The 26293-nt window shown below is 39.2% G+C and overlaps 1 protein-coding gene across 2 annotated transcripts in view; it reads right to left on the bottom strand.

Annotated features, from left to right (window-relative positions):
- Window positions 1–2279: 2279 nt before the first annotated feature.
- The window catches only part of slc6a1b (solute carrier family 6 member 1b), a 73392-nt gene continuing 49378 nt past the window's right edge, over window positions 2280–26293 (bottom strand). For both annotated transcript variants that reach the window (XM_061888082.1, XM_061888089.1), the window contains exons 12-15: window positions 23166–23268; window positions 22984–23084; window positions 18969–19136; window positions 2280–5907 (exon numbers count right to left, since the gene is read on the bottom strand). In XM_061888082.1, the coding sequence (XP_061744066.1) occupies window positions 5791–5907; window positions 18969–19136; window positions 22984–23084; window positions 23166–23268 (489 nt within the window). In that variant the 3' untranslated portion in view covers window positions 2280–5790. The remainder of the gene's footprint in view (window positions 5908–18968; window positions 19137–22983; window positions 23085–23165; window positions 23269–26293) is intronic.

Below are 26293 nucleotides of genomic sequence, written 5' to 3'. Positions count from 1 at the left end.
TCTCTCGAACTCCATCTGCATGTGGATTAAGGACTTCTTATCCAACCGCCCCCAGAGGGTGCAGTTGGGTCGCCACATGTCATCAAGCCTGCACCTCAGTACCGGCTCTCCACAAGGCTGCGTGCTGAGCCCCCTTCTCTACTCCATCTACACATACGACTGCACACCTGCCCACTCCAGCAACTCCATCATCAAATTTGCGGATGACACCACCGTAGTGGGGCTCATCTCGGAGGGAGACGAGGCTGCATATAGGGATGAGGTGGAGAAGCTGTCGGATTGGTGCAAAGTCAACAACCTGGCCCTGAACACCTCCAAGACCAAGGAGCTGGTCATAGACTTCAGGAGGAAAAAAACGGACATCCTGCCCCTGATCATCAGTGGTGACTGTGTGGAGAGGGTCTCCGACTTCCGCTCCCTGGGAGTCCACCTGGCCAACGACCTATCCTGGAGCACCAACACCACGGCTACCATCAAGAAGGCACACCAGAGACTGCACTTCCTGAGAATACTCAGGAACAACCACCTCTCACAGGAACTGCTGGTGTCCTTCTACCGGTGCTCCATTGAGAGCATCCTGACCTACTGCATCTGCGTGTGGTTCAGCAGCTGCACGGCCGCAGAGAGAACGGCGCTCCAGAGAGTCATAAAGACCGCCCAGAAGTTAATCGGATGCCCCCTCCCCTCCCTGGCTGACCTGTACAGCTCCCGCTGTCTCAGGAAAGCACAGAGCATCCTGAAAGACCCATTCCACCCCGGGCACAGCCACCTGGAACTGCTACCCTCAGGCAGACGCTACAGGGTGCTAAAAGCGAGCACCAATAGACTAAAAAATAGCTTTTACCCAAGAGCCATAGTAGCACTAAACAGGCACTGAGTGTCCATATGTCCATCATGTCCTCATGTGTAATGTTTAAATGTTTTTCTATTTTTTTGGACTACAATGTGAAATAATGTTTTATGTATGTATACATAGATACATCTGTCATCTCTATCTTTTTTTTTTAATTTATTTTTTATTTATTTATTTATTTTATTTATTTTTTTAAATTTATACTACCATATTGTATATGCACCTTAGGAGGAGCTGCTCCAATTTCGTTGTTCTTTGAACCTGTTCATTGCAATAATGACAATAAAACTCTATTCTCTATTCTCTATTCTCTTATTTATACCCTATTAGATATTTTAAGCATCATTTTTTAATACAAATATATAGTTTATTAATATTCCAAAAAATGTTTTCCCGTAATAGACGCCATCTTCAGTCACTATATGAGGAAATACAGTAGACATAAATGTTGTTATGGGTGTATCGTTATGGTATCCGAAAATATCCATTTATTTATCACTCAAAGGTAGAGCAGTCGTACTTTTTTAAATCGTATTGTACAGTGATACACCTGGCAATTCATCATTCAAATACTAAGTAGCTTTAGTTTTAGTTTTGTCACATAATGATAACATTGATGTTACACTGCAACAAAACTAGTAGAACTATGACACCTTTAAATGATAGATGGATATAGTAGTCGTGCATGTGTAGCATAAGTTTAACCATTGCGTAATAATATTAAAAGATTATAATACGATGTTGTTTTCAGAAATCTGGTGATCCAATATAGTGACAAGTGGTCACCCCACAATATTGTGTATATATATATATATATATATATATATATATATATATATATATATATATATATATATATATATATATCAAGCATGTATATAATTTACTAATATTTTTAATGTTATTCTTTCCACAATAGACACCATCTTCAGTCACTATATGAAGAATCTATTTGTTTACTTTTGTTGCATAATGATAAAGTTAATGTTACACTGCAACTAAACAAGTAAAACTACTACACCTTTAAATGATGGATGTATACAGTAGTCGTGCATGTGTAGCATAAGTTTAACCACTGCGTAACAAAATTAAAATATGATAATACGATGTTGTTTTCAAGAAACTGGTGATCCAATATAGTGACAAGTGGTCACCCCACAATGTTGTGTGGCAGGTATTTAGATTTCAACTCCATTACCACTTGCCCTGCAATGTAATATATACTGTATTTTGTATATATATATATATATATATATATATATATATATATATATATATATATATATATGTGTGTGTGTGTATATATATATATATATATATATACATACATATATATACATACACAAACACACACATATATATATATATATATATATATATATATATATATATATATATATATATATATATATATATATATATATACACACTGCAACTAAACAAGTAGAACTACTACACCTTTAAATGACAGATGTATAAAGTAGTCATGCATGTGTAGCATTAGTTTAACCACTGTGCAATAAAACCACAAGTAATATTATTAAAGATGATAAAACAACGTTGTTTTCAGGAAACTAGCAATCCAATTTAGTGACAAGTTGTCACCCCGCAATGTTGTGTTTGCATTTTCTCCATTTTATTTAGATTTGAACCTATTTACCCCTTGCCGTGCAACGTAATATATACTAATATATATCAAGCATCATTTTTTTATGCAAGTTTACTAATATTCCATTTTTTTTTCCATAATAGACGCCATCTTCAGTCACTATATGAGGAAATACACAATACATAACATGAACTGTTTCAAGCGTATCATAACAGTGTCCGACAGCATTTGGTCACATCTACCTTTTGTTCCTGAGGAGTGGGTTCCTAAATATGATATTTATATATTATACATGAAATATTGGATGCCCCAAAAAAAAGGGAGTTTCATTGTTGTCACAGTGGGATGTAGTGGCTACACCATTCAAAAGTTGGTTACTCCGACACCACGTTGTGCTTGTAAAACTGACTTCCTGCGCTCTGCTCGTCTACTCCCGCACCGGATACTCCCACCTCGGTGCGTGCGGTTTGGTCCTTTCTCTTTAAAATCGATCGAAAATAATACAAAAAAAAAAAAACTATCTCAAAGTTATTCCTACAAAAAAGAAGATTCCGACGACACACTGTACATGTTATTGTTCCTCGAGGGGGGATGGGAGGGACAACACAAACTGCCAAACGGTATGGCAGTTTTTTGCTACATATCCTACTGAAGTAGTTATTTTTTTAATATATTATTTATATATATTTTTTTGATTTTTTTTTTTGTCGCCGTTCTCACAGCTTTCAAACAAACTTGTCAGACCGCACTTGTGCTTTTCAAAAAGATACACAGTCGCGGTCAAAAGTTTACATACACTGTCATGGCTGTTTTGAGTTTCCAAATACTTTCTACAACTCTTGTTCTGTTGTGATAGAGTGATTGGAGCACATACTTGGTCGCAAAAAAAATTAAAAAATATTCATGAAGTTTGGTTCTTTTATGATTTTATTATGGGTCTACTGGAAATGTGAGCAAATCTGCTGGGTCAAAAGTATACATACAGCAATTTTAACATGTGCTTACATGTCCCTATAAGGTGCTTTTGGTCGCCATCCACAAGCTTCTGGCAAGCTTATTTTTGAATTGTTGACCACTCCTTTGACAAAATTGGTGCAGTTCAGCTAAATTTTTTGAGTTTATGATATGGACTTGTTTCTTCAGCATTGGACGTTGGGAAGGCCATTCTAAAACTTAAATTCTAGCCTGATTTAGCCATTCCTTTACCACTTTTGATGTGTGTTTGGGGTCCTGTTGGCACACCCAACCTCCGAGCTGATGATTTTAGGTTGTCCTGAAGAATTTGGAGGTAATCCTCCTTTTTCATTGTCCCATTTACTCCCTGTAAAGCACCAGTCCAATTGGCAGCAAAACAGGCTCAGAGCATGATACTACCACCATCATGCTTGGCGGGAGGTATAGTGTTCCTGGGATCAAAGACTTCACCTTTTCTCCTCCAAATATATTGCTGGGTATTGTGGCCAAACAGCTAATTTTTTGTTTTATCACATGGACGAAGATAAGACCTTCTGGAGGAACGTTCTGTGGTCAGAAAGAACCTTGTGAAAGCTACCAAAAGCGCCTTATTACAGTGAAACTTGCCAAGGGACATGTAACCAAATATTAAAGGCCTACTGAAACCCACTACTACCGACCACGCAGTTTGATAGTTTATATATCAATTATGAAATATTAACATTGCAACACATGCCAATATGGCCGGTTTAGTTTACTAAATTACAATTTTAAATTTCCCGCGGAGTTTCTTGTTGAAAACGTCGCGGAATGATGACACGTGCACGTGCGTCCGGGTTGTAGCGGACATATAAGCCCAGCACCACACACGGCTAAAAAACGTCTCTTTTCATCGCATAATTACAGAGTAATTTGGACATCTGTGTTGCTGAATATTTTTCCATTTGTTCAATTAATAATGGAGACTATAAAGAAGATTGCTGTTGGTGGAAAGTGGTGGATTGCAGCTGCCTTTAGCAACCGAAACACATACGGTGTTTCTTTGTTTGTTGTGAAGCTTTAACACAGAGCGGTAAAGCGAACATGTTTCTCTACGTCAACCAGCAAGTTTTTGGATGGGAAAATTGTGATATTAAGTCGGCTCTTACCGGAGGCTTCAGTGTATTGTGGGACTTCCTCCTGCAGCTCAAAAAGGCAGCTGTGATCTTGGCTGCTCGGCTTCTCTCAGAGATGCTGGCGTTCACCGCAGCCATCCGACTTTCGGGTATGACTTTGCAATCTCACTAAAACACTATTAAAACAATAAGCAGATAAGGGATCTTCTAGAATCATCCTAGTTAATGTCGCTTTTTTTTTTTTTTTTTGTGCTTCACTCTAACTTTCCTCATCCAGAAATCAAATTGTCGCTTTCTTGGTCCGAATAGCTCTTGCTGCTGGAGGCTATGATTATAAAAAATGTGAGGATGTGAGGAGCCCTACAACCCGTGACGTCACGCGCACATCGTCTGCTACTTCCGGTACAGGCAAGGCTTTTTTCTTAGCGACCAAAAGTTGCTAACTTTATCGTCGTTGTTCTCTACTAAATAATTTCAGCAAATATGTGGCAATATCGCGAAATGATCAAGTATGACACATATAATGGACCTGCTATCCCCGTTTAAATAAGACAATCTCATTTCAGTTGGCCTTTAACATTGCTGTATGTATACTTTTGACCCAGCAGATTTGCTTACATTTTCAGTAAACCCATGATGAATTCATAAAAGAACCACACTTCATGAATGTTCCAATGCTCCAACACTTCATGAATGTTCCAATGCTCCAATCTCTCTATCACAAAACATTCAGAGTTGTGGAAATGATTGGAAACTCAAGACAGCCATGACATTATGTCCTTTAAAAGTTTATATAAACTTCTGACCGCGACTGTAGCCCCTAGATGTGGGGGTAAACTAAAAATGAATCATATTTGACACTTAAACGTCACCATGTATTTACTTCATGTACAAGCCTCTATTCATATTTGTACAGTAATCGTAGCTTCGATACTTTTGAGTCAACGCAGGACTGTGAATGGAAAAGATATATTTTCATATTTCTCTTTTTTGCATAAATCACACAACACATGGCTGGGAAGTTTTCCTCACACACCGTTAGAAGTCTGTATGACAAACGGAAAGAATAAAACGGACCTAGTAATGATGAGAATAATAAATGTGATCGGGTTGGTCTCACGTGTCCCCAGGAGGTAGGTGAATGAAAGCAGACGTGGACGCCTGGTGGTCGTTCCCAACCTTGATTTACGCTTCTCGTCGGGCGTGAGCGCTCACGCCCGACTGGCCCGCTGAGACGGGGGAGACGCACTCAGAAGGTTCTAGATGTAGGCCTCCTCAGTGGCTGCGGGGTTCTGGTTCTGGGTTTCGGCCTGCTGGTCGGGCCCGTTTTCCTGAGCCTTCACCAAGACCACCGGTTTGATCATCATCCTCAGGCGCTGGGGAAATCAACAAAAAAGTAGTTATATTCTATTTTACTTTAAATGTATCGTATAGCTAAATAGTGCATTTTCCACGTGTTGCATGTGAAAGTTCAAAAGCCAGCATCTGTGATGGTATGGGGGTGTATTCGAGCCCAAGGCATGGGTAACTTACACATCTGTGAAGGCACCATTAATGCTGAAAGGTACATACAGGTCTAAGTGCCGTCTTTTTCATGGACGCCCCTGCTTATTTCAGCAATACAATGCCAAGCCACATTCAGCACGTGTTACAACAGCGGGACTCCGTAAAAAAAAATAGTGCGGGTACTTTCCTGGCCCGCCTGCAGTCCAGACCTGTCTCCCTTTCGAAAATGTGTGGCGCATTATGAAGTGTAAAATACGACAGCGGAGACCCCGGACTGTTGAAAGACTGAAGCTCTACATAAAACAAGAATGGGAAAGAATTCCACTTTCAAAGCTTCAACAATTAGTTTCCTCAGTTCCCAAACGTTTATTGAGTGTTGTTAAAAGAAAAGGTGATGTAACACAGTGATGAACATGCCCTTTCCCAACTACTTTGGCCTGTGTTGCATCCATGAAATTTTAAGTTAATTATTATTTGCAAAAATAAAATAAAGTTTATGAGTTTGAACATCAAATATCAATCAATCAATCAATGTTTATTTATATAGCCCTAAATCACAAGTGTCTCAAAGGGCTGCACAAACCACAACGACATTCTCGGTAGAGTCCGCATAAGGGCAAGGAAAAACTCACCCCAGTGTGACGTCGACAATGATGACAATGAGAAACCTTGGAGAGAACCGCATATGTGGGCAACCCCCCACACCCCCAACCCCCTTATATCTTGTCTTTGTGGTGCATTCAATTAATTATGGGTTGAAAAAGATTTGCAAATCATTGTAATCCGTTTATATTTACATCTAACACAATTTCCCAATTCATATGGAAACGGGGTTTGTATGTTGCCATCCAAGCAACGTTATAATGGACGCCCCTGCTTATTTCAGCATGACAATACCAAGAGTGGCTTCATAGTAAAATAGTGCAGGCACTAAAACTGGCCTGCCTGAAGTCCAGCCCTGTCTTCCATTAAAAATGTGTGACGCATTATGAACCGTAAAATACCACAACGTAGACCCCGGACTGTCGAACAACCTAAGATGTACATCAAGCAAGAATGGGAAAGAATCCCACCTGAAAAGCTTCAAAAATTGGTCTCCTCAGTTCCCAAACGTTTAAAGAGTGTTGTTAAAAGGAAAGGCCATGTAACACAGTGGTAAAAATGCCCCTGAGCCAAGTATTTTGCAATGTGTTGCTGTCATTAAAATCAAACTTCATGATTATTTGCAAAAAAAATAAAAATTCAGTTTCTCAGTTCAAAAATCAAACATCTTGTCTTTGCTTTCTATTCAATTGAATTTAAGACGAAATGGATTTTCCAATCATAGTATTCTGTTTTTGTTTACCATTTACACAACGTGCCAACTTCACTGGTTTTAATGCATCTTATAACTTAATGGTACATTTGTATTTGTTGGGAACCCGCATGGCTGCGGTAGTTGTGACCCTAAGCTGCAGGAACAAGGAGAACAATGAGCAGGTAAGAGGATTTTAATACTGTCAAACACAGAAGGAAGCAGTTGCGCATGTAAGGTTTCTCAATCAATAATCATTCCTCGAGCCCTAGGGTGAGGCAGGCATAAATAGCATTCTGCTGATTAGCACCAGGTGTGGCCAGGCTGCCAATCAGCAGCAGGTGAGGGGAAACGAGCGCTCAAGGAGAAAACCAGGAAGGGGAACAAAAATAAGAGCGCCAACAGGAAACACACACCAAACAAGGAACCGCCACCAGAAGTGAAGTGACAGATCGTCACAGTATGGCAGTTTATCAATCCATCACTCAAATGTTGGGGAGTTTTATTTTGTTTTACTTTCATGACACGGTATCACTCAATGCTCCACTTGCATGGCAGTTGATCTTTTAATCTACAAACCCCAAAACCCCGTGAAGTTGGCGTGTTGTGTAAATGGGAAATAAAAACAGAATACAATGATTTTCAAATCATTTTCAACCTATATTCAATTGAATAGACTGCAAAGACAAGACACTTAACGTTCGAACTGGAAAACATTGTGATTTTTTGCAAACATTAGCTCATTCGGAATTTGATGCCTTCACCATGTTTCAAAAAAGCTGGCACAAGTGGCAAAAAAGTCGGAGAATGTTGAGGAATGCTCATCAAACACTTATTTGGAACATCCCACAGGTGAACAGGCTAATTGGGAACAGGAGGGTGCAATGATTGGGTATAAAAGCAGCTTCCATGAAATGCTCAGTCATTCACAAACAAGAATGGGGAAGAGTCACCACTTTGTGAACAAATGCGTGAGCAAATTGTCCAACAGTCTAAGAACAACATTTCTTAATGACCTATCACAAGGAATTTAGGGATTTCAACAACAACGGTCCGTAATATCATCAAAAGGTTCAGAGAATCTGGAGAAATCACTGCACGTAAGCGATGATATTACGGATCTTTGATCGCTCAGGCGGTACGGCATCAAAAAGCGACATCAGTGTGTGAAGGATATCACCATATGTGCTTAGGAACACTTCAGACAACCACTGTCAGTAATTACAGTTTGTGGCTACATCTGTAAGTGCAAGTTAAAACTCTACTATGCAAAGCGAAAACCATTTGTCAAAAACACCCAGAAACGCAGCCGGCTTCGCTGGGTCCGAGCTCATCTAAATTGGACTGATTCAAAGTGGAAAAGGGTTCTGTGGTCTAACGAGTCCACATTTCAAATTGTATTTGGAAACTGTGGACGTCATGCCCTCCGTACCAAAGAGGAAAAGAACCACTTGGACTATTATAGGCATTCAAAAGTTCAAAAGCCAGCATTTCTGATGGTATGGGGGTTTATCAGTACCCAAAGCATGGGTAATTTACACATCTGTGAAGGCACCATTAATGATGAAAGGTACATAAAGGTTTTGGAGCAACATATGTTGCCATCCAAGCAACATCTTTTTCATGGACGCCCCTGATTATTTCAGCAAAACAGTTCAAAGCCACTGTTTTGCAACAGCGTGGCTTCTTAGTAAAAGAATGCGGGTACTACACTGGCCTGCCTGTAGTCCTACTGAAAATGTGTGGTGCATTATGAAGCCTAAAATACAACAACAGAGACCCTGGACTTTTGAACAACTTAAGCTGTACATCAAACAAGAATGGAAAATAATTCCACCTGAAAAGCTTCAAAAAATTGTTTTCTCAGCTCCCAAACGTTTACAGAGTGTTGTTAAAAGGAAAGGCCATGTAACACAGTGGTAAAAATGCCCCTGTGCCAACTTTTTTGCAATGTGTTGCTGCCATTCATTCTAAGTTAATGATTATTTGCAAAAAAAAAAAAGTTTATCAGTTAAATGTATTGTCTTTGCAGTCCATTCAATTGAATATAAGTTGAAATATAAGTTGCAAATCATTGTATTCTGTTTTTATTTACCATTTACACAACATGGCAACTTCACTGGTTTTGTGTTTTGTTTATTTATCCAAATAATAATTCATCTATCGTTCCCCCCTTCATTTATCCTAATGATCATCCATTAATCTTGTTTCCCATTTTGTTTTTTACATAAAATTAGACATTCATCTTTTTCAATCCGTGGCATTATTCAAAATAACCACTAAATAAAATTACCACTGCATTAGTGTTCAGTCGCAGTGTTCATGGATCTACATCTAATGCAAAATAACCATTTGTATGTGTTAATTGATAATGCAATTAGCTGTAAACCACTTACTAGGTATATATAACATAAAGTATTTCAAAACTGAATTTGAGAAAATACATTTTGAATTAAAAATGATTTCATACCCGAGGGCTGAGTGCAGCTGGGATAGGCTCCAGCACCCACCACGACCCCAAAAGGGACAAGCGGTGCCAAATGGATGAATGGATGGATATATATACCCTACGGTGCTTACTGGTGTTAATGTACCTGAGTGATTGTACGGATATACGGGGAAACAATGTTTTAAAAGTACACCTCATTCTCTAACGGTATTGCAGAAAATAACAATTAAAATAATCCACAAAAACTCATTTGTGCATTAAATCTAATACATTCAAATGAATTCTGTGCAAAAATATATACAAAGCAAACAACAATGGGCTGCGCATAAATGTGCAACATACACTGTTGCCAAAAGTATTTGGCCACCTGCATTGACTCACATATAAACTTAAAGTGCCATCCCATTCCTAACCCATAGGGTTCAATATGATGTCGGTCCACCCTTTGCAGCTATTACAGCTTCAACTCTTCTGGGAAGGCTGAATTTTCCACCATTCTTCCAAAAGCGCATTGGTGAGGTCACACACTGATGTTGGCCGAGAAGGCCTAGCTCTCATTCTCTGTTCTAATTCATCCCAAATGTGTTCTATCGGGTTCAGGTCAGGACTCTGTGGAGGCCAGTCAAGCTCATCCACACCGGACTCTGTCATCCATGTCTTTATGGACCTTGCTTTGTGCACTGGTGCACAGTCATGTTGGGAGCATGGAATTGTCCAAAATGTTTTGGTCAATCAATCAATCAATCAATGTTTATTTATATACCCCCAAATCACAAATGTCTCAAAGGACTGCACGAATCATTACGACTACAACATCCTCGGAAGAACCCACAAAAGGGCAAGGAAAAAGGTTCAGAGAAATCACTGCACGTAATCACTGCAGTGTTTTGGTATCCTGGAGCATTCTAAGTTCCATTCACTGCCAAGCCCAACTCTTCAAAAACAACCCCACACCATAATTCACCCTCCACCAAATTTCACACTTAGTATTATGTAGTCCGAAATGTACCGTTCTCCTGGTAACCTCCGAACCCAGACTCGTCCATCAGATTGCCGGATGGAAAAGCGTGATTCGTCACCCCAAAGAACGCGTCCCCACTGCTCTAGAGTCCAGTGATCGACGTGCTTTACACCAGTGGTCCCCAATCACCGGGCCGTGGCGCGATTGGTACCGGGCCGCAGAATAATTTTTTATTTATTTTTATTAAAAAAAATTTTTTTTTTATTAAATCAACATAAAAAACACAATATACACTTACAATTAGTGCACCAACCACAAAAACCTCCCTTTTTCATGACAAAGAAGAAAAAAGAAAAAGAAAAAAAAAGATCCCCCACCCCCGGGCCGCGGGACAAACTATTAAGCGTTGACCGGTCCGCGGATACAAAAAGGATGGGTACCACTGCTTTACACCACTGCATTGGACTTGGTGATGTATGGCTTAGATGCAGCAGCCCGGCCATGGAAACCCATCCCATGAAGCTCTCAGCGTACTGTACGTGGGCTAATTGGAATGTCACATGAAGTTTGGAGCTCTGTAGCAACTGGCAGAAAGTCGGCGACCTCTTTGCACTATGCGCTTCAGCATCTGCTGACCCCTCTCTGTCAGTTGACACGGCCTACCACTTGGTGGCTGAGTTGCTGTTGTTCCCGAACTCTTCCATTTTCTTCAAATAAAGCCGACAGTTGACTTTGGAATATTTAGGAGCGAGGAATTTTCACGACTGGATTCGTTGCACAGGTGGCATCCTATGACAGTTCTAATCCATCCCAAATGTGCTCTATCGGGTTCAGGTCAAGACTCTGTGCAGGCCAGTCAAGTTCATCCGTCATGGAACTTTATGTACAGGTGGCATCCTATCACAGTTCCACGCTGGAAACCACCGAGCTCCTGGGAGCGGCCCATTCTTTCACAAATGTTGTAGAAACAGTCTCCCTGCCTAAGTGCTGGATTGTATACACCTGTGGCCGAGCCAAGTGATTAGGACACCTGATTCCGATCATTTGGATGGGTGGCCAAATACTTTTGGCAAAAAAGTGCAGGTCATATATTCTTCCATATCACAAAGTATATAAGAAGCCCAATGTCTGATATCATTATGAGTCACAATGGGTTGGATCAAAAAAGCTCTCTTTCTTCCCACTCCCTTTCAACAACCATTTGAGTGCAGATATGATTATGATTAATATTCTTTGATATGATCCAAATACAATGGTTTAATTTCCTCCCTCATTAATTCATTCATCTACTTATCCAGCCTTACCTTATTTCATATTGCCAAATCCAGCCACCCGTCCTTGATTACCGCACTTAATCATCCATCCATTGTTTCTTTTTGGTATTAATTCATATAATCATCAATGCATCCATCCATCCTTTCCCCTCCTTCATGCAGCCGTGTAATCATCCATATCTGTCAGCGCCGTGCACGTGTGTCTAATATGTGTGCGCACGGCGATTGCTGCAATTAGACAATCAGCCGCTGACACCTGCACATCGCCGCTGACAACCACGGTCATTAGCGCCCATTTCCTGTCACAAGCTCAGCCACTTGATGATGGCATAGAACTCTGCTCACCCTTTTTAGTGCCTTTTGCGGAACGGTTCTCATGTTGAAGCTGAATAAGATCTACTAAGTGCAAATATTCCCATCCACTGTGCGTCCTGCAAATGTTTGACCTCCATTCACATTTCCAACATACAGTGGGGCAAAAAAGTATTTAGTCAGCCACCGATTGTGCAAGTTCGCCCACTTAAAATGATGGCAGAGGTCTTCATTTGTAAATTATGGTGGAAAATAAGTATTTGGTCAACCATTCAAAGCTGAGGTTTTGGCTCAAAATCTCACCATACATGGCCCCCATTCATTCTTTCCTTAACACGGATCAATCGTCCTGTCCCCTTAGCAGAAAAACAGCCTCATAAGCATGATGTTTCCACCCCCATGCTTCACAGTAGGTATGGTGTTCTTGGGATGCAACTCAGTATTCTTCTTCCTCCAAACATGACGAGTTGAGTTTCTACCAAAAAAGTTCTATTTTGGTTTCATCTGACCACATGACATTCTCCCAATCCTCTGCTGTATCATCCATGTATCCATTTTGGTATAAACTCAACTCGTCTTGTTTGGAGGAAGAATAATATTGAGTTGCATCCCAAGAACACCAGACCTACTGTGAAGCATGGGGGTGGAAACATCATGCTTTGGGGCTGTTTTTCTGCTAAGGGGACAGGACGATTGATCCGTGTTAAGGAAAGAATGAATGGGGCCATGTATCGTGAGATTTTGAGCCAAAACCTCCTTCCATCAGTGAGAGCTTTGAATGGTTGACCAAATACTTATTTTCCACTATCATTTACAAAACAATTCTTTAAAATTCCTACAATGTGAATTCATGGATTTTTTTCCCACATTCTGTCTCTCACAGTTGAAGACTACCTATGGTGAAAATTACAGACCTCTGTCATCATTTTAAGTGGGAGAACTTGCACAATCGGTGGCTGACTAAATACTTTTTTGCCCCACTATATCCATGTGCGCTTATTCCAGCACAAAAGCATGTTATTTTATCTGCTGATAAAATAAATCATGTCAGGCAAAAGCGAAGCACTTGTGTGAACAGTGTAATGCAACACTTTATAGCCATTATGTTAATTCTGAAAATATGTGCAGAGGAGGAAAAAATAATATAGGTCAGTTTTAGTTTGTATTGTACTGCACTTGAAGCTCTTGGACTAATTTGCATATACTGTATATATAAAACTCTTAAATGGAATGAGCTCTGAATTGTGGTGGAATTCAAGAGGAAAGTACATTTTAAAAGATTTGGACCTTTTGGAGGAAATATACACTGTATTGCCAAAAGTATTTGGCCAACCCATCCAAATGATCACAATCAGGGGTCCAGGAGAATGGGACATTTCGGACTGCATTGTGCCGAGTGTAATACAAGCCCCGTTTCCATATGAGTTGAGAAATTGTGTTAGATGTAAATATAAACGGAATACAATGATTTGCAAATCCTTTTCAACCCATATTCAGTTGAATGCACTACAAACACAAGATATTTTTTTTCAAACTCATACATTTTTTTATATATATTTTTTTGCAAATAATAATTAACTTAGAATTTCATGGCTTTAACACGTGCCAGAGAAGTTGGGAAAGGGCATGTTCACCACTGTGTTACATCACCTTTCCTTTTAACAACGCTCAATGAACGTTTGGGAACTGATGAAACTAATTGTTGAAAGTGGAATTCTTTCCCATTCTTGTTTTATGTAGAGCTTCAGTCGTTCAACAGTCCGGGGTTTCCGCTGTCCTACTTTACGCCACACATTTTCGATGGGAGACAGGCCTGGACTGCAGGCGGGCCAGGAAAGTACCCGCACTCTTTTACTATGAAACCATACTGTTCTAACACGTGGCTTGGCATTGTCTTGCTGAAATAAGCAGGGGCGTCCATGATAATGTTGCTTGGATGACAACATATGTTGCTCCAAAACCTGTGTGGACCATTCAGCATTAATGGGGCGTTCACAGATGTGTAAGTTACCCATGCCTTGGGCACTAATGCACCCCCATACCATCACAGATGCTGGCTTTTTAACTTCGCGCTTAAAACAATCCGGATGGTTATTTTCCTCATTATTCAGGAGGACACAACGTCCCCAGTTTCCAAATATAATTTGAAATGTGGACTCGTCAGACTACAGAACACTTTTCCACTTTGCATCAGTCCATCTTAGATGAGCTCGGGCCCAGCCAAGCCGGCGGCGTTTAAGGATATTGTTGATAAATGGGTTTTTCTTTGAATAGCAGAGTTTTAACTTGCACTTACAGATGTAGCGACCAACAGTAGTTACTGACAGCGTTTTTTAAAGTGTTCCTGAGCCCATGTGGTGATATCCTTTACACACGGATGTCTGTTTTGGATGCAGTACCGCCTGAGGGATCAACGGTCCGTAATGTCATCTCTTACGTGCAGTGATTTCTCCAGATTCTCTGAACCTTTTGATGATTTTACGGACCGAAGATGGTAAAATACCTAACTTCCTTTCAATAGCTCGTTGAGAAATGTTGTTCTAAACTGTTTGACAATTTGCTTACAAATTGGTGACCCTCGCCCCATCCTTGTTTAGGAATTACTTAGCATTTCATGGAAGCTGCTTTTATACCCAATCATGGCACCCACCTGTTCCCAATTAGCCTGCACACCTGTGGGATGTTCAAAATAAGTCTTTGATGAGAATTTCTCAACTTTATCAGTATTTATCGCCACCTTTCCCAACTTCTTTGTCACGTGTTGCTGGCATTAAATTTGAAAGTTAATGGTTATTTGCAAAAAAAAATGTTTACCAGTTTGAACATCAAGTATGTTGTTTTTGTAGCATATTCAACTGAATATGGGTTTTACATGACTTGCAATACATTGTATTCCATTTATATTTACATCTAACACAATTTCCCAACTCATATGGAAACGGGGTTTGTATTTGGTGGAGGAGGAATTATGGTGTGGGGTTGATTTTCAGGAGTTGTTAGTTCCAGTGAAAGGAACTTTGAATGTTCCAGGACACCAAAACATTTTGGGGCGGCCGTGCCAGCAACTTGAGGGTTGCAGGTTCGATCCCGGCTTCCGCCATTCTAGTCACTGCTGTTGTGTCCTTGGGCAAGACACTTTACCCACCCGCTCCCAGTGCCATCCACACTGGTTTAAATGTAAAAATTAGATATTGGGTTTCACTATATAAAGCGCTTTGAGTCACTAGAGAAAAAGCGCTACATAAATAAAATTCACTTCATAGTTCCATGCTCCAAAACTTGGGGGAACAGTTTGGAGTGGGCCCTTCCTCTTTCATCACGACTGCACACCAGTGCACAAAGCAAGGTCCATAAAGACATGGATGACAGAGTCTGGTGTGGATGAACTTGACTGGCCTGCACAGAGTCCTGACCTGATCCCGACAGAACACCTTTGGGATAAATTAGAACGGAGACTGAGAGCCAGGCCTTCTCCACCAACATCAGTGTGTGACCTCACCAATGCGCTTTTGGAAGAACAGTAAAAAATTCAGCCTTCCCAGAAAAGTTGAAGCAGTAATAGCTACAAAAGGTGGACCGACATCATATTGAATCCTATGGGTTAGGAATATAATGGCACTTCAAAGTCATCTGTGAACCCAATCGAACAACTTTGGGATGAATTAGAACGGAGACTGAGAGCCAGGCCTTCTCAACCAACATGTCACTGCTCGGACTCGAACCCGTGTTGCTCCTGCAACTGAGTGTCCAGATTCCTTCTCTGGCTGCTCACGCTGGGCGCAGCACGCCCACGAAGCGACAAGGCTGCAGACAATCATGCATCAGCGCACCTGGAACCTGACGAGAGGGAGCGGCATTAATCCAATCTTCTTGTGGTCTACCTCGATCCCGACTCGATGTCTTTTGTGTTTTCCACAGTCTCTTCCGAGATCGTTTCTTGCTTCACGACCTTCTCCCGCATCTTTGCTTGCCTTCCCCGGTCCTCGACCACTGCTTGGAACCGGACATCGTTGCCTCTCTCCAGCCCCTGACTGCTTGCCTCCCTGCTGACTGCCTCTTCACCTTTCCCCTTGGAGATACATCCAACATGCACCAGCAACACCCTCTGGTAAATTCCACATTGTTAATTCCACACATCGTCCGCATTCACTCACTAGTGGTAGCATACACACTCCACACATTCATCAAGGGTTTTAATAAACCTTCTGAACTGCAGTTTTGCCCTGGTGTTGCCTCCTTCCCTTTGCCTAGTACACAACACAACATCAGTGTGTGACCTCACCAATGCGCTTTTGGAAGATTGGTGGAAAATTCCTATAAACACACTCCGCAACCTTGTGGACAGCCTTCCCAGAAGAGTTGAAGCTGTAATAGCCGCAAAAGGTGGACCGACATCATATTGAACCCTATGGGTTAAGAATGAGATGGCACTTCAAGTTCATATGCAAGTAAAGGCAGGTGGCCAAATACTTTTGGCAATATAGTGTACTTAAAGAGGAAATATTAAAATAAACCAACTTTTTTCGTATTTGGGATCTCCATATTTCCTCCAAACGAGCCATTTGGAATTTGCCCCCATGAGTGATGTTTTTGTTGCACAATTGTGACATCAGCGGATATCTCCATATATGGTAAAGGCTTGCCATCAAGGGCATTGCGCGAGTCTGCCATTGTAGTCTCTGCTGTAGTACAATAATATGGTTTCTGTAGGATGACCAATATGATACAAACCTACTTAATTGTTAGAAATACATCCGTTTATTATCCATCCATCCATTTCCCACCGCTTCTCCCTTACAGGGTAGCGGGGAGTGCTGGACCTTATCCCAGCTGGTTAAACATGTTTGTGTCTATGGTTCACTGATGAGGGTACTTGGCAAATGCTGTTTTGTCCTACTAATTTCAGCGGCCCTTGAACTCACCGTTGTGTGGACTGTGACTAACAGTTTGTTTCCATGTACAACTTTCTCCGACGCTGCCACAGAGAGACGTGTTTTATGCCACATGTTCTTTGTCTCGTTTTGTCCGCCAAAAGTTTTATGCTGTGCCTGAATCCATAAAGGTAAGTTTTGTTGATGTTATCGACTTGTTGGAGTGCTAATCAGGAATATTTGGTCAGAGCGTGACTGCAAGCTAATTGATGCTAACATAACGTTATTTAGGCTAGCTGTATGTACAAACCCTGTTTCCATATGAGTTGGGAAATTGTGTTGGATGTAAATATAAACGGAATACAATGATTTGCAAATCATTTTCAACCCATATTCAGTTTGAACATATTTGATGTTCAAACTGATTAACGTATTTTTTTTTGCAAATAATCATTAACTTTCGAATTTGAGGCCAGCAACACGTGACAAAGAAGTTGGGATAGGTGCCAATAAATACAGATAAAGTTGAGGAATTCTCATCAAACAGTTATTTGGAACATTGCACAGGTGTGCAGGCTAGCTGGGAACAGGTGGGTGCCGTGGTTGGGTATAAAAACAGCTTCCCAAAAAATGCTCAGTCTTTCACAAGAAAGGATGGCACGAGGTACATCCCTTTTGTCCACAACTGCGTGAGCAAATAGTCAAACAGTTTAAGAACAACGTTTCTCAAAGTGCAATTGCAAGAAATTTAGGGATTTCAACATCTACCGTCCATAATATCATCAAAAGGTTGAGAGAATCTGGAGAAATCACTCCACATAGCGGCATGGCCGGAAATTAACATTGAATGACCGTGACCTTCGATCCCTCAGACGGCACTGTAACAAAAACCGACATCAATCTCTAAAGGATATCACCACATGGGGTCAGGAACACTTCAGAAAACCACTGTCACCAAATACAGTTCTTTGCTACATCTATAAGTGCAAGTTAAAGCTCTACTATGCAAAGCGAAAGCCATTTATCAACAACATCCAGAAACGCCGCCGGCTTCTCTGGGCCCGAGATCATCTAAGATGGACTGATGCAAAGTGGAAAAGTGTTCTGTGGTCCACATTTCAAATTGTTTTTGGAAATATTCGACACTGTGTCATCCGGACCAATGGTGGAAGCGAACCATCCAGACTGTTATCGACGCAAAGTTCAAAAGCCAGCATCTGTGATGGTATGGGGGTGCATTAGTGCCCAAGCCATGGGTAACTTACACATCTGTGAAGGCACCATTAATGCCGAAAGGTACATACAGGTTTTGGAGAAACCTACAGAATGTTGCCATCTAAGCGCCGTCTTTTTCATGGACGCCCCTGCTTATTTCAGCAAGACAATGCCAAGCCACATTTAGCACGTGTTACAACAGCGTGGCTTCGTAAAAAGAGAGTGCGGGTACTTCACCTGTCTTCCATCGAAAATGTGTGGCGCATTAAGTTAAATTGTTGATGGACTTTTGTGTTAATCAGGAGCAACAGTGCGTAGAATTTAATGAAATTTTACTGTTGGTTACCCACGTTGTCTTATATTACACACACATACATATTTTGTATGCGTTGGTTTTAATAGCGACCTCTCCACCCCGTGCTCGTGCTTTTCAGAGGAAAGTCCTTACACTATTTCCTCAATTCCGCCTCAATTTCATGGCTCGCCCCTAGCAATTATGAGATAAGCCAAGCGTTTCTGGTGCAAAAGAAGGAACGAACGGCGGGCTGATCTCACCTCTTTGTAAGTGCCTTTGAGAGTGAGAAACATGTATCCCATGTAGCCGGGGATGAGGATCATGGAGGAGAGGGCCATCAACCACCCGACGCCTTGGCCCCAGGCTGGGAACACGTAGTCGCCCATGGTGAGGGGGACCATCTGCACGGCGCTGAACAGGAACACCCCCTGGAAGTGAGAGGTGAAGATGGAGGAGAAAAATGTATATATTTTTTGTTTTATTATGGTTTCTGTAAGAGGACAAACATGACACAAGCTTTTCTAATTGTTATAAATCCCACTGTTTATATTACAGATGCTGACGTTCTAAGACAGGTTTTGTACCAGTCCTTTTTTGTCTCATTTTGTCCACCAAATCTTTTATGCTGTGCTCGAATATACAAAGGTGAGCTTTGTTGATGTTATTGATTTGCTGGAATGCTTATCAGGCATATTCACTCAATCCATGACAGCAAGCTAATCTATGCTAACATGCTATTCAGGCTAGCTGTATATACATATGGCATCATTATAGGTATATTTGAGCTCATTTCATTTCTGTTAAGTCCTCTTAATTCAATTTATATCTGCATGCCTCATGACACATTATCTGTATGTCATATCGGGTGCATTTCCGATAATTTTTTGTGTGTCATGTTGTTCCAGACCACAGCAAACCTTACTCAGCTTGCAAAGATTGTAATACATCTATTAAAATCACACAGCCTTAACTTTGGTCCATTCTAATCCAGTAATTTCCAGGAGTTATCTCACCATCAGAAAAGCCTCCATTTTACTAATGATTTCCAATATTGTGAACATTTGCAGAATAAATATTACATTTCAACATTTCTGTCAACAAAGATTTGCTTCAGCCTGCGACACATAGTCATTTTGATAGTAGGCTAAAGTAACTAATATAGACACTTGCATCATGTGATGTCTTCATTATACATGTATATAAGACTTTTACATTTATTTTGATAGTAGGCTAATACAGACACTTACATCATGTGTTTTCTTCATTATAACACTTATATAAGACTTTTAAAGTCATTTTGATAGTAGGCTAATATAACCAATAAGGACACATCATGTGTTGTCTTCATTATAACACTTATATAAGACTGTTTTGAAATAATTTTGATAGTAGGCTAATATATCTAATATCCACACTTGCATCATGTGTTGCCTTCATTATAACACTCATACAAAACTTTTAAAGTCATTTTGATAGTAGGCTAATACAAACACTTACATCATGTCTTGTCTTCATTATAACAATTATATAAGACTGTTAAAGTCATTTTGATAGTAGGCTAATATAACTAATATAGACACTTACATCATGTGTTGTCTTTAATATAACACTTATATAAGACTTTTAAAGTCATTGTGATAGTAGGCTAATGTAACTAATATAGACACGTACATAATGTGTCTTCTTCATTATAACACTTATATAAGTTTTTATTAAGTCATTTTGATAGTAGGCTAATATAACTAATATAGACACTTACATCATGTGTTGTCTTTAATATAACACTTATATAAGACTTTTAAAGTCATTTTAATAGTAGGCTAATACAACTAATATAGACACTTACATCATGTGTTGTCTTCATTACAACACTTATATAAGACGTTTAAAGTAATTTTGATAGTAGGCTAGTATAACTATTATGGACATTTACATAATGTATCGTCTTTAATATAACACTAATATAAGACTTTTAAAGTAATTTTGATAGTTGGCTAATATAACTAATATAGACACTTACATCATGAGTGGCATCATGTGTGGTCTTCATTGTAACACTTTTATCAATCAATAAATCAATCAATGTTTACTTATATAGCCCTAAATCACTAGTGTCTCAAAGGGCTGCACAAACCACTACGACATCCTCGGTAGGCCCACATAAGGGCAAGGAAAACTCACACCCAGTGGGAAGTCGGTGACAATGATGACTACTTTTAAAGTCATTTTGATAGTAGGCTAATATAACTAATATCGACAATTACATCATGTGTTGTCTTCATTATATATAAGGCTATATATAAGACATTATATACATTCAGTGATGCGCTGTCAGGGTAGGCAAGTGAGGCAGTGCCTCACCTGCCACCAGGTGGCTTAACCATGAGATGTTCCAAAATAAAGTAATAAAATAAAATAAGTTTTAATATTTCTCTTTTGGTTTATGCTTTCTATGTGTTTTTGGTGTGGTTGCTGCATATTGTGATAATTTTAATGGTCAAAATCAAGAAAATTCCATGTTTCCTGATCAAAACAACGCAGCATACGAGAAGTGAGGCAGACACAGGCGGTGCCTCCACGGATACACTCAGTGTGTATTGGGCATGTGCCTGCGAGGTGGTGCATGCATGTTGCCACAGGGAAAAGGCAGGCCATTAGGCATCATGTACCTCTGCCTCAAGGTAGGGGGCGATACATTGTCAACTTGCAGTTCAATGCCTCAGCAGTACTCTGACTGAGAGAAATGGGGGCGCTCAAGCTAGCAGACACAGGTCTCTCCAGAAGAAGCCATCCTTTTTTCTTTTCTTTTTTTTTTTTTAACTGTATTTATAACAAAGATAGCATTTTTATTGGAGTAAGCCAGCGTTTGTGGGTGTTTTTTGTCAGATGCAAAAATAGTGTTTAGTTTTTTGGAATTAAATTAAATTCAATGAATGTGTCTGCCAATATGGAGGATTATATACTGTATACAAGATGAAATACTTCTCTGAATTGGACTTTAAGACAAAATGAATGTGATCATACAAAGTACGTTTTCATGGAGGATAGCTATTGCTGCTTCAGATACAAATGCAGAAAGGTAATATACACTCACAATATTTGATTTATTTTGTTAAAAGCAAATGGGACCAAAAAGTATTTGATAACAACTTTACTAAATACTTTTTGGACCCATTTATCATATCATAATATCATTATGATAACGTTTTTATGAAAGCGAATAAATCCCTATTTTTTCCTGTTACTCTAATGTGCAACCTAAATCAACAATGAATAGCACTGAAAAAAAAAGTATGCATGCCTCACACACATATATATATATATATATATATATATATATATATATATATATATATATATATATGTCTTGATTGGATTATCCAGAGAATAGTGCTTGATACCGTGGTAGAGGGCATATGTAGGTGTGGGAAAAATCACAAGACTACTTGGGGCGGTATAGCTCGGTTGGTAGAGCGGCCGTGCCAGCAACTTGAGGGTTGCAGGTTCGATCCCCGCTTCCGCCAGCCGAGTCAATGCCGTTGTGTCCTTGGGCAAGAAACTTTACCCGCCTGCTCCCAGTGCCACCCACACTGGTTTAATTGTAACTTAGATATTGGGTTTCACTATGTAAAGCGCTTTGAGTCACTTGAGGAAAAAGCGCTATATAAACATAATTCACTTCACTTCATAACAGTTTCATAAACAGTTTCTCTTTTAAGCTTAAAAGAGAAATTGTTTATTATATATCATCCAGACCTGTGATCCCTCAACAAGCGCAGTGAAAATATTTCAACATGCCGCCACAGACGGAAACACCTCCAAGGTAACACATGAGCCAATCACCACACCCCTACGCCTGCCTGTACCCACCCACTCTGTGCCCTATATAAACCATTGTATGTGAATGCTTCCATTAAAATCTCCTGATGATTGAGGGAACCCCTCATGAAACAGTTCTGTAGAGATGAAGTAGTCTTGTGATTTTTCCCACACGTACATATATATATATGTATGTATATACATATATATATATATATATATATATATATATATATATATATATATATATATATATATATATATATATATATATATATATATATATATTATATATAAGGCTTTTAATTATTTGCCGCTCCAGACAGAATTTTTTATTTTGTATTTTTGGTCCAATATGGCTCCTTCAACAGTTTTGGTTGCCGCCCCCTGCCCTAGACAGTGAGTAATCGTCCCTGTTTGGACATTTTGTCGTGAACAAGCAGCGACGGTACTTACGGCCACGATGAGCGGCGTGAAAACGCACCAGCAGGCCTTCCACCACAGACAAGGCCTGTGGCCGATCATCTCCTCGATGTTGTCATAGAACTTGTTCACACCTGCAAGTTACAGTTGCGTCAATACACTGTAGATTCATTTTTTTATGTTTTTTAAATACAAAAAGCAAATCGTCCCCTCACCATAGAACCACGAAATGGAGACGCACTCAAAGAAGACGAGGAAAAGCAGACACATCCCGCTGGCTGAGTAGTAGTCGAAGAGCTTAAAGACGTACAGGCCGCCCTAGGATGAGGTTGATGTGGGGTGGGGGGGGCAGGGAAATATACACATAGACGCGAGGCAATTAGTGTTTGGCTATGCAGGCCAGTAGCGGACCACTGGAGTGGAACAACATAGAGAATGAGGACAGAATACACAACATCTACTTTTAGTGTCCTTAGACCAGGGGTCCCTGAACATTTCCCACCGAGGGACATGTGTAGGAAAATCTATATTTTTTCACAATTTAATTCACTCCCATCACCAAACCATTGTGATGTACGTCAAGTGGGTTATTATGTGATCGTAAGTCAACACATTTTTTTTTTTCTTTTAGGCAATGACATGAACAAAAGAGTAAAAGATAGAAAACGCATAATAATCAAAATTAATATAATGCAAAAGGTAATGTACAGTATGTAAGCATCATGGTCCAGTCTTGCCTGAAAGGGTGTGGGAAGAAGAACATTTGTAAACATTTTATTATAAGGTACACCCTATTCACCATTAATTAGTTGCTTATTAACATGCAAATTAGTAACATATTGGGTCTTAATTTGTCATTAAGTACTTATTAATACCTTATTCTGCATGGCCTTATTATACAAGTAGTACGCCATTAACTAAGTCTTCCCTAACCCCAACCTCAACCACAACCCTAACCCTAACCCCAACCCTAACCCTAACCCTAACCCTATGTTAATAAGCAACTAATTAATGGTGACTATGCTCCCATACTAATGTGTTACCAATAATTTATTTAATCCCACCCCCAGTTCTCAATTCCGTGATTAATACATGGACTTTCATTGTCACTTTGTTTAAGGATTCTAATACAAATGCTGTATCATGGTGGCACAACCACAATAATTATTACACTGTAACAATAATTTGTAGCAACAATGTTGGAAGAATGAACATACCAACAATGAAAATGGACAACACACCAATAATGGTAATATACAATATACCAATCATGGTAATAGACAACATACCAATCATGGTAATAGACAACATACCAATAATGGTAATAGCCAAAATAGTAATAAAGGTAAGGGACAAAATGCCACCAATGGTAATATAGGGCATAGCAATAATGATAAGGGACAAAATACCAACAATGGTAATTGACAACAACATATCAATAATGGTAAGGGACAAAATACCAACAATAGTAATAGCCAACATAGCAATAATGGTAAGGGACAACATACCAACAATGGTAATAGCCAACATAGAAATATTGGTAAAAGACAAAATACCAACAATAGTAATATAAAACATAGCAATAATGTTATGGAACAAAATACCAACAATGGTAATAGACAACAACATATCAATAATGGTAAGGGAAAAACTACCAACAATAGTAATAGAAAACATAGCAATAATGGTAAGGGACAAAATACCCACAATAGTAATAGAAAACATAGCAATAATGGTAAGGGACAAAATACCCACAATAGTAATAGAAAACATAGCAATAATGGTCAGGGACAAAATACCAACAATGGTAATAGACAAGAACATATAAATAATGGTAAGGGACAAACTACCAACAATAGTGATAGACAACAAAGCAATAATGGTAAAGGAAAAAACACCAAGAACGGTAATAGCCAACATAGCAATAATGGTAAGGGACAACATACCAACAATGGTAATTGATACCATAGCAAAAATGGTAAGGGACAAAATATCAACAATGGTAATAGAAAACATAGCAATACTGGTAAGGGACAAAATACCAACAATGGTAATAGACAACAACATATCAATAATGGTAAGGAACAAAATACCACCAATGGTAATATAAAGCATAGCAATAATGATAAGGGACGAAATACCAACAATGGTAATAGACAACAACATATCAATAATGGTAAGGGACAAAATACCAACAATAGTAATAGCCAACATAGCAATAATGGTAAGGGACAACATACCAACAATGGTAATACACAACATAGCAATAATGGTAAGGGACAAACACCAAGAATGGTAATAGCCAACATAGCAATTATGGTAAGGGACAACATACCAACAATGGTAATAGCCAACATAGAAATATTGGTAAGAGACAAAATACCAACAATAGTAATATAAAACATAGCAATAATGGTAAGGAACAAAATACCAACAATGGTAATAGACAACAGCATATCAATAATGGTAAGGGACAAAATACCCACAATAGTAATAGAAAATATAGCAATAATGGTAAGGGACAAAATACCCACAATAGTAATAGAAAACATAGCAATAATGGTAAGGGACAAAATACCCACAATAGTAATAGAAAACATAGCAATAATGGTAAGGGACAAAATACCCACAATAGTAATAGAAAACATAGCAATAATGGTAAGGGACAAAATACCAACAATGGTAATAGACAAGAACATATCAATAATGGTAAGGGACAAACTACCAACAATAGTGATAGACAACAAAGCAATAATGGTAAAGGAAAAAACACCAAGAACGGTAATAGCCAACATAGCAATAATGGTAAGGGACAACATACCAACAATGGTAATTGATACCATAGCAAAAATGGTAAGGGACAAAATATCAACAATGGTAATAAAAAACATAGCAATAATGGTAAGGGACAAAATACCAACAATGGTAATAGACAACAACATATCAATAATGGTAAGGGACAAAATACCACCAATGGTAATATAAAGCATAGCAATAATGATAAGGGACGAAATACCAACAATGGTAATAGACAACAACATATCAATAATGGTAAGGGACAACATACCAACAATGGTAATACACAACATAGCAATAATGGTAAGGGACAAAACACCAAGAATGGTAATAGCCAACATAGCAATTATGGTAAGGGACAAAATACCAACAATGGTAATAGCCAACATAGAAATATTGGTAAGAGACAAAATACCAACAATAGTAATATAAAACATAGCAATAATGGTAAGGAACAAAATACCAACAATGGTAATAGACAACAGCATATCAATAATGGTAAGGGACAAAATACCCACAATAGTAATAGAAAACATAGCAATAATGG

The sequence above is a fragment of the Nerophis ophidion genome, linkage group LG02 (assembly GCF_033978795.1).
Source record: "Nerophis ophidion isolate RoL-2023_Sa linkage group LG02, RoL_Noph_v1.0, whole genome shotgun sequence".
NCBI lineage: Eukaryota > Metazoa > Chordata > Actinopteri > Syngnathiformes > Syngnathidae > Nerophis > Nerophis ophidion.
This window is presented reverse-complemented; position numbering and strand designations above follow the sequence as displayed.